The sequence below is a fragment of the Selaginella moellendorffii genome, unplaced genomic scaffold (genome assembly GCF_000143415.4).
Source record: "Selaginella moellendorffii unplaced genomic scaffold, v1.0 SELMOscaffold_24, whole genome shotgun sequence".
In the NCBI taxonomy this organism is placed as follows: domain Eukaryota; kingdom Viridiplantae; phylum Streptophyta; class Lycopodiopsida; order Selaginellales; family Selaginellaceae; genus Selaginella; species Selaginella moellendorffii.
In genome coordinates, this window is record NW_003314285.1 from 1,540,840 (window position 1) to 1,554,731 (window position 13,892).

A 13,892-nucleotide genomic window follows, 5' to 3' on the forward strand; every position below is an offset into this window, starting at 1 on the left:
CCATCAGGATTGGCTACAGAAAATCTGATACCATGATAGCTGAGAATGAGATGCTCATATATATATATATATATATAGAGGGAGAGAGAACAGGCCAGCGTCTTACTCGGCCTGTTGACTCTTAACATCCATGCGCGTTTTCCAACTTGGATTTAGACATCGTAGCTTCATGGATCCTATCTCCTCTGTCCTGGAGCAGCGTCTTATCCTTTGTACAAGGGAGATTTCCACAACTGGGCTGCGCTTCTCAATCTCCCTTGTACAAAGGGATAAGACGGTGCTCCAGGACAGAGGAGACAGCGCTGCTGCTACTGCTCGCCATGTCGCGATGAACCGGGAGGTATCGCTTGCAGTTGATCAGTCACTGGGAGCATGATGGATCATCAGGATCAGCTACAGGAAATCTGACCCATGATAGCTGAGAATGAGAGGCTCATATATATAGAGAGAACAGGCCACCGGACCTCTGACTCCCGGAGGTTTCCAGTGAGCATAAGCCAGGGCATCATACAAATCATTCTGGCCAAAGTTATGATCGAGAGAGCACAACAGGTCCATCCATCAAACAAACAAGACAACTCCTCATTTCGCCTTCTCCGGCGGGACGCCCCTTCATGTTGCGCAGAGAAAACCCGCTACGGGACCTCGCGATGAGGAAGAAAGCGCTCCCGTGCGCGCACAGCATTTCTCGAGCTTTCCGGTGTTGCTTAACTCTTTGGATTCTGCAATGTATAGGTCCGTCTCTATAGCTTCTCGTTTTGTGTCTTTGTGTACGTAACTCGTTGGCAGAACGAAAGAATTTTTTGTCCGTGAAGCAGAGCAGCGAATCAGCCAAGCAGGCTCTCACTACTAGTTTTGTCTCCGGATTTTCTCCTCGTAGCAACAACTGCCATGTTACGCGGCGATACACAAGGGTCGAACACCGGCAGCAGCATGGCGCTGAAAGACGGAACTTCACTTTCCTGTTCTTTGAGATAGAGCAGCCTGTCCATCAGTAGCAACGTCTCCAGCACCGGAGCTATGGCGCTTCTCAACGACCAGAAAGGAGAGACAAGTGCCTGCATTGAAACCGAGAGGTAAAGTACTACCACTGCCAAGAAAGCTCGCTTACCTGAAACGGCTCCACTTCTTTCCAGATCTCAGCCAAGTCTTCCCGCGAGACCTCGGGAAGGCCAAGACGTTTGAGAGCCTCGGCGGAGTAGTGCTGGAACGCCACGAATTTTCCAGCGTCGTCGCCACCTTTCCCGTGGCATGCTTGGCATTCAGAGCTTGGCTTTCGCATTTGCTTGCGACGCTTTGCTTTGCCGATGCGACCGACCGAAGGACTGGTGACGGCAATGCCGGGGTAAAAGCGATGGAGGAGCTGCGCACGCCACCAGTTTGTAAACCAGGAGAAACGAGCGGATTAAGATCACTCACGATCTGGAAAGCAGCCCGGAATGCATGCACGTCGAAGTTTGCCACGGCCATCTCGCAACCAATATCTTTCCAGCGGTGAGCACTCTACAAGTATCCACTGTTAGCTTTTTACAGGGAAGTCAAGGGACTGATCACCTGGCATCCAAGATCACGTCCAGCTCCACCGAGACGCAAGTTCAATCTCTTCACGCCTCTGCTCAAAGGGAAGCCACACTTGTCGTCGTTCTCGGACAACAAATTGTAGCAACACCCAACAGAGATCACTGCCGTGACGTCCTGGCGATTCACAAAGGTCCTGCCAACACACCCAGAGTTTACACAGTGACAAACTTACGGACGAGCACGAGCTCCTCACCTCAACATGTTCGCCGAGAGATCTCCACAGGCATGCAGTCCGGCCAAGACAATGGAGTGTTGTTCGTGGCTACGTTGCTCGTCTTCCTTGCGGATGCTGATGGACGACAGGAATGCATCCAGCGACACATTCTCGTTGCCCGATCCAAGGAGACAGGTTGCGGTCTTGGGACCCGGGTTTGCAGCACGACCTGTGTGTAGCACGATGCTTTGAAACGGTTGACAAGAATGGCACCAACTCAAGCTTACCGGAGCGAGAAGCGTAGTATCTTTGGATGCGGTCGGCGCGTTTGTTTGTCACGGTTGTGTTGTGCGCCGAGCAATCTACTGCGACTACTGGAAGTTTGTGGTGGAACGCCAAGACTTGCGCAAGATACCCCTGGGAAGAAACAAAATGCCCGTGAATGATACACCGGAGAATGATGGATGTTTACCTGGCCAGCACCGACGTCCACGATTTCTGTAGCGTTGACAACGCGAGAGATGTTTACTATCAACGAAGAAAGTCTTTCAATCTGGAAAGAATCTAAACGCGAGTCTTCTCAAAGACGATCGATGGAGAGGAGTGACATACCTCGTGGAGTTTTTTGGCGTTCACGCCCTGCGTTATAACACTTGGAAGCGATCCGCCTGAGAGAAGCTAAGAAACGTTGTGAATGACAAGGTTTTGTAAAGGGCAATACCTTTGAGGTCTCCATCAGCTCTCGAGAAAGAGAGAGCGAGCGCGCGTCTGCAAGAAAATCCTGGAGCGTCTTGGGCCAGCAATCCTAAAGCCACAATTCCTTGCCATCCATTAATGCGCGAGAAACAAAGAATCGAGAGTCTCTCTCTCTCTCACCTTGGAAATATGCGATGGAAGGAGAAGAAGATCCTCCATCGACGCATTCCTCAGCGCCAGGAGCCATTGCGTGTCCAGAATCTCCCACAAACGCCCCTGCATTGGCATAGTTCTAAGCTCGCAAATGGGAAAGTCGCGCAATGCGCCATACCTGGAAGAATTCCACGACGTGCGCTCTCCACAGGCGCTCGTGGCGACGCAGAAATGAGACGAGCGCCTCCAGATGCGCCACTATCCTCTCTTCCTCCCACTCCATAACCTCAAAAACCCTAAAATCAGGCTTTAAAAAATTTCATATTGTTTTAGTATAAGCAAGGTGGATCAATGCAATGGCATGTTTGTTTTGTCTCTTGAAGCAATGCCTAAAAGATTAAACTTTATATGTTCTTTTGCAGCAATTCGAATTCTCATATTTCTATCGTTGGGGCTCTATTTTCGTTGGTGTTTCACGCTTCCAGTGCCGTACGTTAGGACGTGAAACTGAAATTAATTGAAAAAAAATGTGTTTTAAAACGTGCATCACATTGTAGAAGAGCTATTTATGAGTCCGTGACTGACAACTGAGGACCAGATCACATAAAGACCGACACCGGAAGAAGGTGGCGGGCCGAAGACGTGGACGCCATTGAAGCAAGAAGGTCGACGGACATTATCCATGCAACTTTCCCAAACCGGTCGGTTTCATGCTTCATTGGGGGGGCGGGCGCGCGTAGTACCTTGTAAACAGCATATGAATGAATGGATCAGGTCCACAATAATGCTGCGGAGCCAGCAAAGTCATCCAAGCTTGGTATGAGTTGCAACGTCCACATTAGACACGAGAGCCATCGCAAGAGTGCCCGTTTAAAACCAAGTATCAACTCTTGTGTGTTGTATAGCTGCCTCCTTTGACAATGTATTCGCTACCGAGCATGCCTGGGATGGTGGTACTGTCGATCGATGGCCTCGAGCTCCAGCGCCGGTCCCGCACGGGTCTGCTCAAGATCGCCGCCAACGCCAGGAAAGAAGCCAATGCATGTAACTCTAACTCCTCCCCTGTGACGCCCTCGATCGATCGCCGCGAGCTCCTGGCCGGGGCCATTGCCGGTGGTGCGTCTCTCGCCCCATCAGTCGACAGCCCCGCGCTGGCGGATCCGATAGGACTGCCCACGTTCAAGCGCTGCCACCAAGCCACCATCAGCGGCGACATCAGCGGGGCGTGCTGCCCCCCAAAGCCCAAGCGCGCCACCATCGATTTCAAGCCCGAGGCCAACAAGAACACGCGCGTCAGCTGTGCTGAGTACGTGGGCACTTATTCCAACGTTCCCCACTTCATGTCCGAGATCGGTAAGGGGCACACCGAGATCGTGAACGCCACCTTCTCTATCAAGGCTAATGTCGAGATCTTGGGCCTAAAGTCAGCGGACAAGCTCGTTGTGACGCTGGTGCCGACCGGACAGGGTGGCTTCACATTCAATGGGGCTTTCATTCAGCATGCTTGATTTCGACTTCTTGTGATTAATAAATAGCAAGTTGCTGCGTAGGTTCTTCTGAAAGTTCCTATAGTATTTTTAACGATTCCACAAAAACAAATCAAAAGATGAATAAAAGGTTCTTTGAACCAGAATGTTTATATTGATTTATAGATTCTCTCGATAAAACATAGATATTCAAACTTTGAGGTCTCCTCCAACTCTCGAGAAAAACGTGCATCTCCAACTTCTGGAGCGACTTGGGCCAGCAATCCTAAGGCCTTCCATCCCAACCGTCAATGCACGAGAAACAAAGGATCGAAGGGACTCTCATATGCGATGGAAGGAGAAGAAGTCCTCCATTGACAAATTCCTCAGTGCCAGGAGCCATTATCAAATATCATTTTAAGTGACTAAGTGATAAGTTGGACACTTGTAGTGTCCCACTTGACTAACAATGATACTTAATAATTTGTTTATTAAATTCAATCGCTCGTGCATGCATGTGTCAAAAGCTCCAGTGTCAACTCCCCTAGCAGAAAAATCCGGAAGTGTTCACATTACACACGAGAGCCATGCAAGAGCGCCCCTATAAAAGCAAGTATCAACTGCTATGTGTTGTATAGCTGCCTCCTTTGACAATGTATTCGCTACCAAGCATGTCTGGGATGGTGGCACTGTCGATCGATCGCCTCGAGCTCCAGCGCCCGTCCCGCACGCGTCTGCTCAAGATCGCCGCCAACGCCAGGAAAGAAGCCAATGCATGTAACTCTAACTCCTCCCCTGTGACGCCCTCGATCGATCGCCTCGAGCTCCAGCGCCCGTCCCGCACGCGTCCGCTCAAGATCGCGTGCAACTCTAACTCCTCCCCTGTGACGCCCTCGATCGATCGCCGCGAGCTCCTGGCCGGGGCCATTGCCGGTGGTGCGTCTCTCGCCTCATCAGTCGACAGCCCCGCGCTGGCGGATCCGATAGGACCGCCCACGTTCAAGCGCTGCCACCAAGCCACCATCGGCGACGACATCAACCGGGCGTGCTGCCCCCCAAAACCCAAGGGCGCCACCAGCTATTTCAAGCCCGACTCGCGCCCGATGCGCGTCCGCCCCGCCGCCCACCTCGTCGACAAGGACTACATCGCCAAGTACAACGAGGCCTACGCCAAGATGCGCGCCCTCCCCCCGGACGACCCGCGCAGCTTACGTCAGCAGGCCAAAGTCCACTGCGCCTACTGCAACTATGGCTACCGCCAGAAGGGCGCCCCAAAGCAGACGCTCCAGATCCACTTCAACTGGCTCTTCCTGCCATGGCACCGCTGGTATCTGTACTTCCACGAGAAGATCTTGGGGAGCCTGATCGGGGATCCTAGTTTTGCGCTCCCATTCTGGAGCTGGGACCAGGAGGGCGGGAGGTACATCCCAGACATGTTTCGCCGCGAGACCGCCCTCTACGACGCAAAGCGCGACACGAGTCACTATGAGCCCACACGGGTGGACCTCTTCTACTCGCCCGGCTCTGATAAGAAGAGCGACGAGCAGATCCGCGAGGACAACCTCTCAATCATGTACAACAACGTCGCAAAGGTGAAGCAGCCGGACGCGTTCTTTGGCTACCCCCTCAGGTACGTGCATTCCCATGCATGCGCTCCATTTTAGCAGCCATATATACTTTGCAGGAAAGGCAGCAGCAGCATAAATGGCCCAGGGGGCGTGGAGAGGGCGCCACATAATGCTATGCACATATTTTGCGGCAGCCCCAACCAGCCGAATAACGAGGACATGGGCAACTTCTACTCGGCCGGTAAAGACCCTCTCTTCTACTGCCACCACGGTAACGTCGATCGGATGTGGGACGTGTGGAGGTCTCTGGGAAACATGGACTTCACAGACCCGGACTACCTCAACACCGAGTTCCTCTTCTTTGACGAGAAGCAAGATCTCGTTCGCGTCAAGGTGAAAGATTCACTCAACAACGAGAAGATGCTCAAGTACAAGTACCAGGCGATGCCTGACGACGAGACCTGGACCGCCTACGAGCCCAAGCCACTGAAGGAGACGCCCTGGAGTGGATCGTCGTATGAGTATCGGCTGGTGAAAGCATCAGCTGAGAACCCCGAGGCCTTGGAAGTTGTAGCGGAGCCGGTGACGATCACGGTGGATCAGCCCAAAGGCAGCGGTTCTGACGAGACCCTGGTGCTGGAGGGCATGGAGATTGACATGCGATCCGCCATCAGCTTCAACGCGTTCATCAATCTGCCCGAGGCCAACAAGAACACGCCCGTCAGTTGTGCCGAGTACGTGGGCACTTATTCCAACGTCCCCCACTTCATGCTCGAGAGCGGTAAGTGGCACACCGAGACCGTGAACACCAGCTTCTCTATCAAGGCTAATGTCGAGATCCTGGGCCTAAAGTCAGAGGACAAGCTCGTTGTGACGCTGGTGCCGAGGGGAGACGGTAGCTTCACATTCAATGGGGCGTCCATTCAGTATGCTTGATTTCGACTTCTTTCTTGTGATTAATAAATAGCAGTGTGCTGCGTAGGTTCTTCTGAAAGTTTCTATAGTATTTTTAACGATTCCACAAAAACAAATCAAAAGATGAATAAAAGGTTCTTTGAACCAAAATGTTTATATTGATTTAAAGATTCTCTCGATAAAACATAGATATTCAAACTGGGTTTGGAACACTAAATCCCGAGCGGTATTTTTGCTAATATAAAACTTCAGGAAGTAGAAGCTCCTTAACCTTCCCCAGATACACCTCGATTCCATGAGAAGTCACACAATCATATAGATAGGAAGAGCAATAGGTTTTCTTCTTGACTTCGGAGCTGAAAAAGAATAAAAAAAGGCCAAGCATTTTTAAAAAATTCCACTTCCAACGAAGGAACAAAATAACGGCATTTAGATTGTATCACAAGATCACGTCCAGCTCCACCAAGACGCAGGTTCAATCTCTTCATGCCTCTGCTCAAAGGGAAGCCACACTTGCTCGCACCGTCGTCGTTCTCGGATAACAAATTCTAGCAACACCAAACAGAGATCACCGCCGTGACGTCCTGGCGATTTACAGAGGTCCTGCCCCAGTGTTTCAAGAACCTACGCTCCTCACCTCAACATGTTCGCCGAGAGATCTCCACAGGCATGCAGCCCGAGTGCTGTCCATGGCTACGTTGCTCGCGAATGCTAATGGACGACAAGAATGCGTCCAGCTACACGTCCTCGTCGCCGAGAAAGGTTGCGGTTTTGTGTGGCACGATGCTTTGAAACGGTTGACAAGAATGGCTAGTATCGTTTGACGTGTTTACTACCAACGAAGAAAGTCCTTCAATCTGGAAAGAATCTAAACGGGAGTCTCCTCTAAAACGATCGATGGATCGAAGGAGATGCATACCTCATGGTTTCCTGACGTTCACGGCCTGCGTTATAACACTTGGAAGCGATCCACCTGAGAGAAGCTAAGAAACATTGTCAATGACAAGGTTTTGCGAAAAGAATTACCTTTGAGCTCTCCTTCAGCTCTCGAGAAAAAGAGAGCGAGCAAATCCTGGAGCGTCTTGGGCCAGCAATCCTAAGGCCTTCCATCCCAGCCGTCAATGCACGAGAAACAAAGGATCGAAGGGACTCTCATATGCGATGGAAGGAGAAGAAGATCCTCCATTGACAAATTCCTCAGTGCCAGGAGCCATTGCGTGTCCAAAATCTCCCACAAACGCCCCTGCATTGACATTTCCAAGCTCGCGAAAGAGAAAATCGCGCAATGCGCCATACCCGGAAGAAGTCCAGGATCGCCACTAGCGTCATCGCTCCATAGCTCAAGAACCCTAAAATCAGCGCTTTAAAAACTTTTCATCAAAAACTAAGCCTTTATCTTACAATGTCTAGATAAGAAAAACTATGTAAAGGCAATGATCATCTGATACGATAGATCGAGCGAGCATCAAAACAATCTATCAATCTTCCATCACGACAAGACAAATGGGTTGCTCCAACCTTTTGGGAAGAACTCGAAAAAAAAAACAAACCTCATAGCTAGGAGGAAGAAACTCGCGATATCGATGGTAGATCATCCAGGGGCCTGGCGGTGTCATTCCTCGTCCTCTTCACCCTCGCGCTCTCCAGCCGCCGGTGCTGGAATCCATAGCCACCCAAGATCTGATTATCCCCGAAGTTAAACGCCCTCTCCATCTCCCGCAAGCACTGCTCCACCGGGTAATCGCCATAGCTCCCGCACGGCTTGCACCCCACGAAGTGGGTCACCAGCGGCCAGCGATCGTCCCCAAGCCCCGGATGATTCTTCGCGATCATCTCCTCGTACTTGTCCACCAGGATCGCCCAGTAGCCATGGAGGTAGTACGAGCTCTCCAAGAACACGCCATCGCCCCACTGGGATCGCTGCGTCGCCAGGAGGTAGACGAGCGCGGACTGATCGTCAGCTTCGAATTCCGGGCGTCCCACGAGCTCGCGCGTGAGGATCTTGCCGGCGTCCTCGCGGATCTTTCCCTTTGGTCCCATCGGCGCCCACGCATCGAGAAGATCCAGCGACCACTGGCAATTGCGGAGGAGGAAGCTCCCGGTGTTGAGCCCGATCCAGTTCTTCTTCGCGTAGACGAGCTCGTCCCATCCGTGGAGGACCATGTTGTGATTCGCGTACTTGTCCAGCGGGATCGCGAAGCTCATGTCCGTGAACATGGCGTCGCTGTCCATCCACCATAGCCACTCCACGTCCGGGTGGGAGAGGAGGAGCTTCCGGAGAAGTGGGAGCTTGGCCCAGTAGCCCGCCATCTCGGAATCGAGGTGCGCCATGTTGTAGAAGATCTCGATGCCGTGGATCCGGCAGTAGTCGATCTTGTTCTTGAGAGATTTGAGGAGGTAGTGATCGCCCACTGGGTTGTCGCAGGGATTGGGCTGGGAGCCAGTGACGAGGAGGATCTTGCTAGTGGCGGCGCCGCCGCCAGCCCTGTTCTCGAGGAGCCACTGGGATCGCTGCTCGTTCCAGTCGGAGATCTTGGGACCCAGAGAGTAGGGCGATGATCCTGCGCTTCTCTCCTCCTCCTCCCTCTCCTCGCGATCGCCTGGGGCTTTCTTTCGCGATTCGTGCGCCTCTGCCAGGACTCTGCTCGCGGCCTCCTTGTGGCGCCGCGGCAGATGCTCGCGGATCTCTCGCAAATCCTGGGCGGGCGTCCCGAATTTGCCCGCGCCGATCGTCCCTCGCAGCACCAGGATCGTGATCATGCCACACATGACCATGAGCTTGACGTTGTGGAACGTTCGCTGGAGGCGGCGGATCTTGGTGGGCGAGAGAATCGGCGGAGAAGAGAAGGAGCGCGTTATAGATCTCATCCTTCCGCCTGGATTCTTCCTCTCCTTTCAATGTGCTTCCAATGCGCGCGATCCTTCCAATCCTACACCCACACAACAATGTAGCTTCCTCTTCTCCTTGGTCTACCCGGATCCATCGCGGCCTCGCCCTTCCACCGATCGATCCCTAAAAACAGAAGAGCTTTCTCCTCGCGGAGGAGCTCTTCGCTGCCAAATCCATGAATGCGCGGTTGAGCGCCAGCATTCTAACACGAGATTCCAAACAAATGCAGTCGGTGGAATCGATTGATTGCGAGCTGAGCTTCCTCTTCTTACAGATTCCTTGCCAGGATCTTAACGAAAGGAAGAAAGAGAAATTTTTTCTCTTCTTCTTGCCGTGTCTCCTCTCTCTCACCTCTCGCTTCTTAAACACCCTAAAAAACCAGCGTCCAACGTGGCACTAGTCTTTGTTGGCAGTGCATGCCAGGTGCGCTTTTCTCACTGGCCCTGTGGCGCGCGACGTTGCCACGTTGTTGCGTCTCGAACGTCTCTACCCGTTGATTTAAGCAGGCGTTTTCATCCGCGGTGAAAAGTGGAAAAGAAAATGTGGAAAGTTACCGCGGCACCGACAGCTTTGCACTGTACGGTATTGGTACGTTTGGATCACGTTTGGAGTGAGAAACGATGATTCTTTTTCTTTGGAAGATTCATAACTGAGCTTCTGGATCCAATTCTTTGCAGCGTTTTGGAAGTGGGAAATTTTTGCAGCGGTGACGCGTCGATCCAAAGTCTTCACATGGAACGCACGCATCAGATCCGTTTCTTAGGCCAGTTTTCTTTGACTGCCAAGTAAAAAGGGAGAAAAAAAAAGACTAAAGGAAGAAAGAAACAACAATCTTCACTTTAATGCCCTCCACTCCACCGCAGCAGCAAAATACTGGCGCTCCTTTTGGATTGTTTTTCTTAGAGCCTAGAGACTCTACCTTTGGAAAAGTCTTGAGTTTTTCGGTGTTATCACCAATCTTACATGAGACATGAGACTTGTCAAAGACGCGCTGGAGACGGAAGCAAAGCTCACCGACGCCATTGTGGCCACGATTTCTCGGAATTTCGAATGACAGCTTCAACTTCACGGCTGTAATGCATAAGATGAGAAAAACGATTCGCTTTCGTCGTTTACATACGTAGAGCTACGTAGAGTTCGAAAGAATCAAGAAGAAGTAAACCGCAAGCGTCGGCAAAGACACGGGCTATACGCGCAAAATGCCTCACAGCTTTGTGCACCAAACGCTGAAAAAAAGAAGCAGCAGCTTTTGTCTTTTCACAAACTTACCATGCAACCACCGCTGGTTTTCAGGCACTTTGAACTCAAGGAACACCTTCAAAACAGACTAGAGAGACATTTGAAGACAGAAAAGGTGGCCTGAGAAATCTACAGTCTTTTTGCTGTCTCCTCCGAACATGTTTGCAAGAAACCTGATGAAAGCAAATGGAGAGCACAAGGCCAAAGCGAGTTGTTGCCAAAGAAAAGAGGCCTCGGAGAAAAGCTAGACACAGTCAACCACCGCAAATTGCATTGAACGCCCTCCTCCATTCTAATAAAAAAGCGACACTTTCTGTGTCACGCATGTATGGGCCTAAATATTCTGTCTCTAGATCTTGAATTTCCATGCATGTGGCATTCAACAGCAAGCCTCTTTACAAGTTTTCTCCAGCAATCCAAAGGTGACAAACAGCATGGAATCTTAGGATAAGATAGTGAAGTTCAGAAGCCCTGCAGGAGTAGACAAACTATAGGCAACAGATCACTGCAGGTTTGTAGTTTTTGGAAAACGTATCAAAGATTCAATCCTCCTGGTTCTCACATGTTCCTCTTCTTTGTTTAAACGACCTTTGATCACATGAAAACGAAAGATTTGGTATCAGATGTATCAGATATCACAATTGCAAGAACATTGGTGGGCGCTTCCACCTTCCAGCATTTTGCTATTCCATGAAAATTTCACACCCGCCTGAAATGGAATAGCCTTTTTCTTGCCTGTATGTTTGTAGCTCAGGTAACCATGACCTGTTGCACTCTTACACAAGCCACAAGTTAGAACCACAAGTTAGATTCAAAGCCTCGTCACCTCAATCGCCACTCGCATTCACACGTAGCCGCTTTCGAAACGCACAAATTCATTCAGAGATTCGCCTCCAGGAACGCACCATGTTCTTGCTGTTTTAGCGTGTCTGCCACATGAGAAACAACGCCCGCTCCCTCGTAATGCAACCATTCCTGCTTAACCTGTCCAAGATCACATCATAAGGCATAAACTACGCACAGACTTGGCTGCTTACATGGATGTTGTTGTGCGCGAAAAACGGCCATATCGCAGAATGGAAGCTCACGTCAACCTTCTGCCAGCTGACTTGTTGCAAGCCTCTTACCATCTCCTCTGTTCTTTCCGATTACCAAAACAGAGTCAGTAGATAAAAAAGACAGAGAAGTCGGGGTCACCTTCAAGTATGTCGTGGTATTCCTTAGCTTCTATGCTGCTCGGCTGTTTCTGTGCCGCTTCTTTCGCTCCGGCGGTGTTGTCCTCGAAAGAAGGCCCGTCACTCTGAATTGCTGGACAATACCTGACGTTCACCACGTGTTTGTATCCTTCGAGCGATTTGCGAGGAGGCTGATAAAAAAGAAGAACATCAAGTTAAAGTCGTAGATGCGCCCTTGAGCCCTGACGCTTGTCTATAGATTAGTTCTTAAGCTCAAAACCACTGACCCGATTAGCATCACCTTCGAGAGCTCCGACTCCCTTCGAATGGAGGAGGTACGCCAGCCAACCATGTCTATAGCGTCATTGTCAAGGCTTTGATTGTCATATCACCGTCATGAACGACGAAAGGATACGGTCGTAGCTGACATTGGCATAAACAGCTCGTAGCTTGAAGGCTCTCAATGCAGATCTGAAAGAAGCAAAAGAGGAAAAGTTAGGACAGACAGACGTGCTCCAGCACGTAGACAATATCTCACATAAATTGTCCTTGTTCACAGTCCGTTGCCATTCGCAGGAGCAAAGGCGGATCACTGGCCTTGCCATCAGTTAAGAAAAGCTGACGTCCTGTCCTACCTACAATAAAAGGAGCGATTGGAGCGGCAATCTTCTCCAATACAGGAACACCCATAAGAAATGGCAGCTGCAAAATGACAAGGTTTGAGAAACAAAGTAAAGAACGAAGCTCAAGGCGACGAACCTGTTGCCGTCCTCGTACACCCAAATGTGGTGTGGCGAGCGTGATGAAACTAACCGGATCAAGTCCTGTTATTGACGGGTTCATCAACTTCTTCGAAGGCTGCAACGGCAAGTAAAGAATCCCAATTGCATAGCGAGCGAAAAGTCCCCCAAGTGAATGCGCTACAAACGATATTCTTTGGAGTTGAGGATGTTTTTGGACAACTTCCGAGACCTGCGTAGTCGATGTGAAGTTAAAAATCCAGGAGATGGTGTGAGTGATAAACAATCAGACCTCATCGGCCAATCGCTTCCCGGCCATATCGATTCCAGTCAGAGTTTGCAGGTATGAATTTACCGAGCTCGCTGGAAAACGATAGTCTTCAGGGACAAAAGAAAACTAAAACTTTACCATGAATATAGAACTTGCTTCCAAGCCGAGCTTTCAACTCTTGCTTGAAGTACTTCCAATCGCTTGGGCTGCGGTGAACAGAAAAAGAAGAGTGATAAGAACAAGCACAGTAGAATTCATAAGAAAGGGGCTAGTACCTCGAAAGAATTCCGTGTACAAGCACCAGGAGATGGTCTGGACACTCCCGAGCTTGATTCGTTTCTTTGCTGGTGCTTGCGCTTCCGATCGCGCAGCTCTTCATTTTCGAGCGCGATCGAGAGGTGTGAGAGCTGTGGAAGAAATAACACGACAGCGATCATTGATTAAAGCGAAAATTCCAAGAATGGAATGAATCCAAGGTGGAGAAAACAATGAATGCGTGCAGCATTAAAAAACCTTGGCAAGATCGCGATAAGAACATCCTTTACAACCCTAGATCTCTAGCAAGAAGAATACCTAGAGATCGAACAAAGGCTGGAGCGCCAGCAGGCGGCGCGCGATCCGGGAGCGCAAGCGGCGACGATCCGATTGGCCGGCGGCGGCGCCAATGCGTAGGCGCTGGAAGCGGGAGAAATTTCCAAACCGAGGCCATACATCGTGACGTGGCACTAGCCGAATGGACCACGCAACCAGTTACGTGGCATGCCATGTCCGCACAAATAATGTTCACAAACACATTATAATTTTAATAAAACTTAATAATATAAACAAAATTTCTTCAACAAAGTGATGTTAATCAAGTTGAACACTTGTAGTGTCCCACTTGACTAACATCACTCAAAATGATACTTAATAATTGATTTATTAAATTCATAACATTGTGGATGCTGTAGCTATTAATATTATTTATCTAATGTGTGAAATGACTAAAAATAATGTTGTAATTATTATTTTTTTTTCTAACAGTTTGATCAGATTTTACTTCTA

General features: G+C 50.1%; 4 protein-coding genes across 11 annotated transcripts; 1 reads left to right on the plus strand and 3 right to left on the minus strand.

The window, feature by feature from the left end:
* Window positions 1–417: 417 nt before the first annotated feature.
* Window positions 418–2,871, minus strand: LOC9657719 (methyltransferase-like protein 25). The gene is made up of 11 exons (XM_024679387.1): window positions 2,763–2,871; window positions 2,612–2,707; window positions 2,457–2,540; window positions 2,348–2,413; window positions 2,208–2,288; window positions 2,023–2,152; window positions 1,775–1,964; window positions 1,555–1,714; window positions 1,420–1,503; window positions 1,112–1,363; window positions 418–1,058 (listed from the first exon to the last, which is right to left on the minus strand). The coding sequence occupies exons 1-11, from the start codon at window positions 2,865–2,867 to the stop codon at window positions 828–830; spliced, it is 1,479 nt and encodes a 492-aa protein (XP_024535155.1). The 5' UTR covers window positions 2,868–2,871; the 3' UTR covers window positions 418–827.
* Window positions 2,872–4,730: 1,859 nt separating this feature from the next.
* On the plus strand, window positions 4,731–7,856 carry LOC9657720 (polyphenol oxidase I, chloroplastic). The gene is made up of 4 exons (XM_002974268.2): window positions 4,731–5,680; window positions 5,735–6,544; window positions 7,132–7,351; window positions 7,578–7,856. Exons 1-4 carry the CDS (start codon window positions 4,731–4,733, stop codon window positions 7,854–7,856), a joined length of 2,259 nt encoding a protein of 752 aa, XP_002974314.2.
* LOC9657721 (xyloglucan 6-xylosyltransferase 2) lies at window positions 6,906–9,799 on the minus strand. Of its 4 annotated transcripts, none has more exons than XM_024679307.1 (5): window positions 7,935–9,799; window positions 7,830–7,882; window positions 7,560–7,776; window positions 7,453–7,506; window positions 6,906–7,390 (listed from the first exon to the last, which is right to left on the minus strand). In XM_024679307.1, the coding sequence occupies exon 1, from the start codon at window positions 9,399–9,401 to the stop codon at window positions 8,091–8,093; it is 1,311 nt and encodes a 436-aa protein (XP_024535075.1). In that variant the 5' UTR covers window positions 9,402–9,799; the 3' UTR covers window positions 6,906–7,390; window positions 7,453–7,506; window positions 7,560–7,776; window positions 7,830–7,882; window positions 7,935–8,090. The 4 variants fall into 4 exon arrangements, with proteins under 4 accessions (XP_024535075.1, XP_024535076.1, XP_002974473.1 ...); XM_024679308.1 differs by having other exon boundaries at window positions 6,906–7,401; XM_002974427.2 differs by having other exon boundaries at window positions 6,906–7,506; window positions 8,084–9,799.
* A 1,452-nt stretch (window positions 9,800–11,251) lies between these two features.
* Window positions 11,252–13,596, minus strand: LOC9658416. Of its 5 annotated transcripts, none has more exons than XR_002992878.1 (12): window positions 13,422–13,593; window positions 13,124–13,255; window positions 12,987–13,054; window positions 12,870–12,940; window positions 12,597–12,809; window positions 12,376–12,539; window positions 12,253–12,308; window positions 12,139–12,191; window positions 11,860–12,028; window positions 11,700–11,797; window positions 11,489–11,637; window positions 11,252–11,427 (listed from the first exon to the last, which is right to left on the minus strand). XR_002992878.1 is itself a non-coding variant. In XM_002974428.2 (11 exons), exons 1-11 carry the CDS (start codon window positions 13,559–13,561, stop codon window positions 11,542–11,544), a joined length of 1,269 nt encoding a protein of 422 aa, XP_002974474.2. In that variant the 5' UTR covers window positions 13,562–13,590; the 3' UTR covers window positions 11,455–11,541. The 5 variants fall into 5 exon arrangements, 1 of the variants encoding a protein (XP_002974474.2); XR_002992877.1 differs by having other exon boundaries at window positions 11,489–11,646; window positions 13,422–13,590; XR_002992879.1 differs by having other exon boundaries at window positions 11,489–11,646; window positions 13,124–13,457.
* Window positions 13,597–13,892: the final 296 nt, after the last annotated feature.

Coding starts and splice junctions, on each gene's coding strand:
- LOC9657721 (XM_002974427.2), bottom strand. CDS start 9,401: ATGAGATCTATAACGCGCTCCTTCTCTTCTCCGCCGATTCTCTCGCCC.
- LOC9658416 (XM_002974428.2), bottom strand. CDS start 13,561: ATGTATGGCCTCGGTTTGGAAATTTCTCCCGCTTCCAGCGCCTACGCA. Junction 13,256..13,421: donor AGCCTTTGTTCGATCTCTAG/GTATTCTTCTTG, acceptor TTTCTTCCACAG/CTCTCACACCTCTCGATCGC. Junction 12,810..12,869: donor GGAAGCGATTGGCCGATGAG/GTCTGATTGTTT, acceptor TCGACTACGCAG/GTCTCGGAAGTTGTCCAAAA.
- LOC9657719 (XM_024679387.1), bottom strand. CDS start 2,867: ATGGAGTGGGAGGAAGAGAGGATAGTGGCGCATCTGGAGGCGCTCGTC. Junction 2,289..2,347: donor ACGCCAAAAAACTCCACGAG/GTATGTCACTCC, acceptor GATTCTTTCCAG/ATTGAAAGACTTTCTTCGTT. Junction 2,153..2,207: donor TGGACGTCGGTGCTGGCCAG/GTAAACATCCAT, acceptor GTTTCTTCCCAG/GGGTATCTTGCGCAAGTCTT.
- LOC9657720 (XM_002974268.2), top strand. CDS start 4,731: ATGGTGGCACTGTCGATCGATCGCCTCGAGCTCCAGCGCCCGTCCCGC. Junction 5,681..5,734: donor TTCTTTGGCTACCCCCTCAG/GTACGTGCATTC, acceptor TATACTTTGCAG/GAAAGGCAGCAGCAGCATAA. Junction 7,352..7,577: donor TGACAAGAATGGCTAGTATC/GTTTGACGTGTT, acceptor GCTCTCCTTCAG/CTCTCGAGAAAAAGAGAGCG.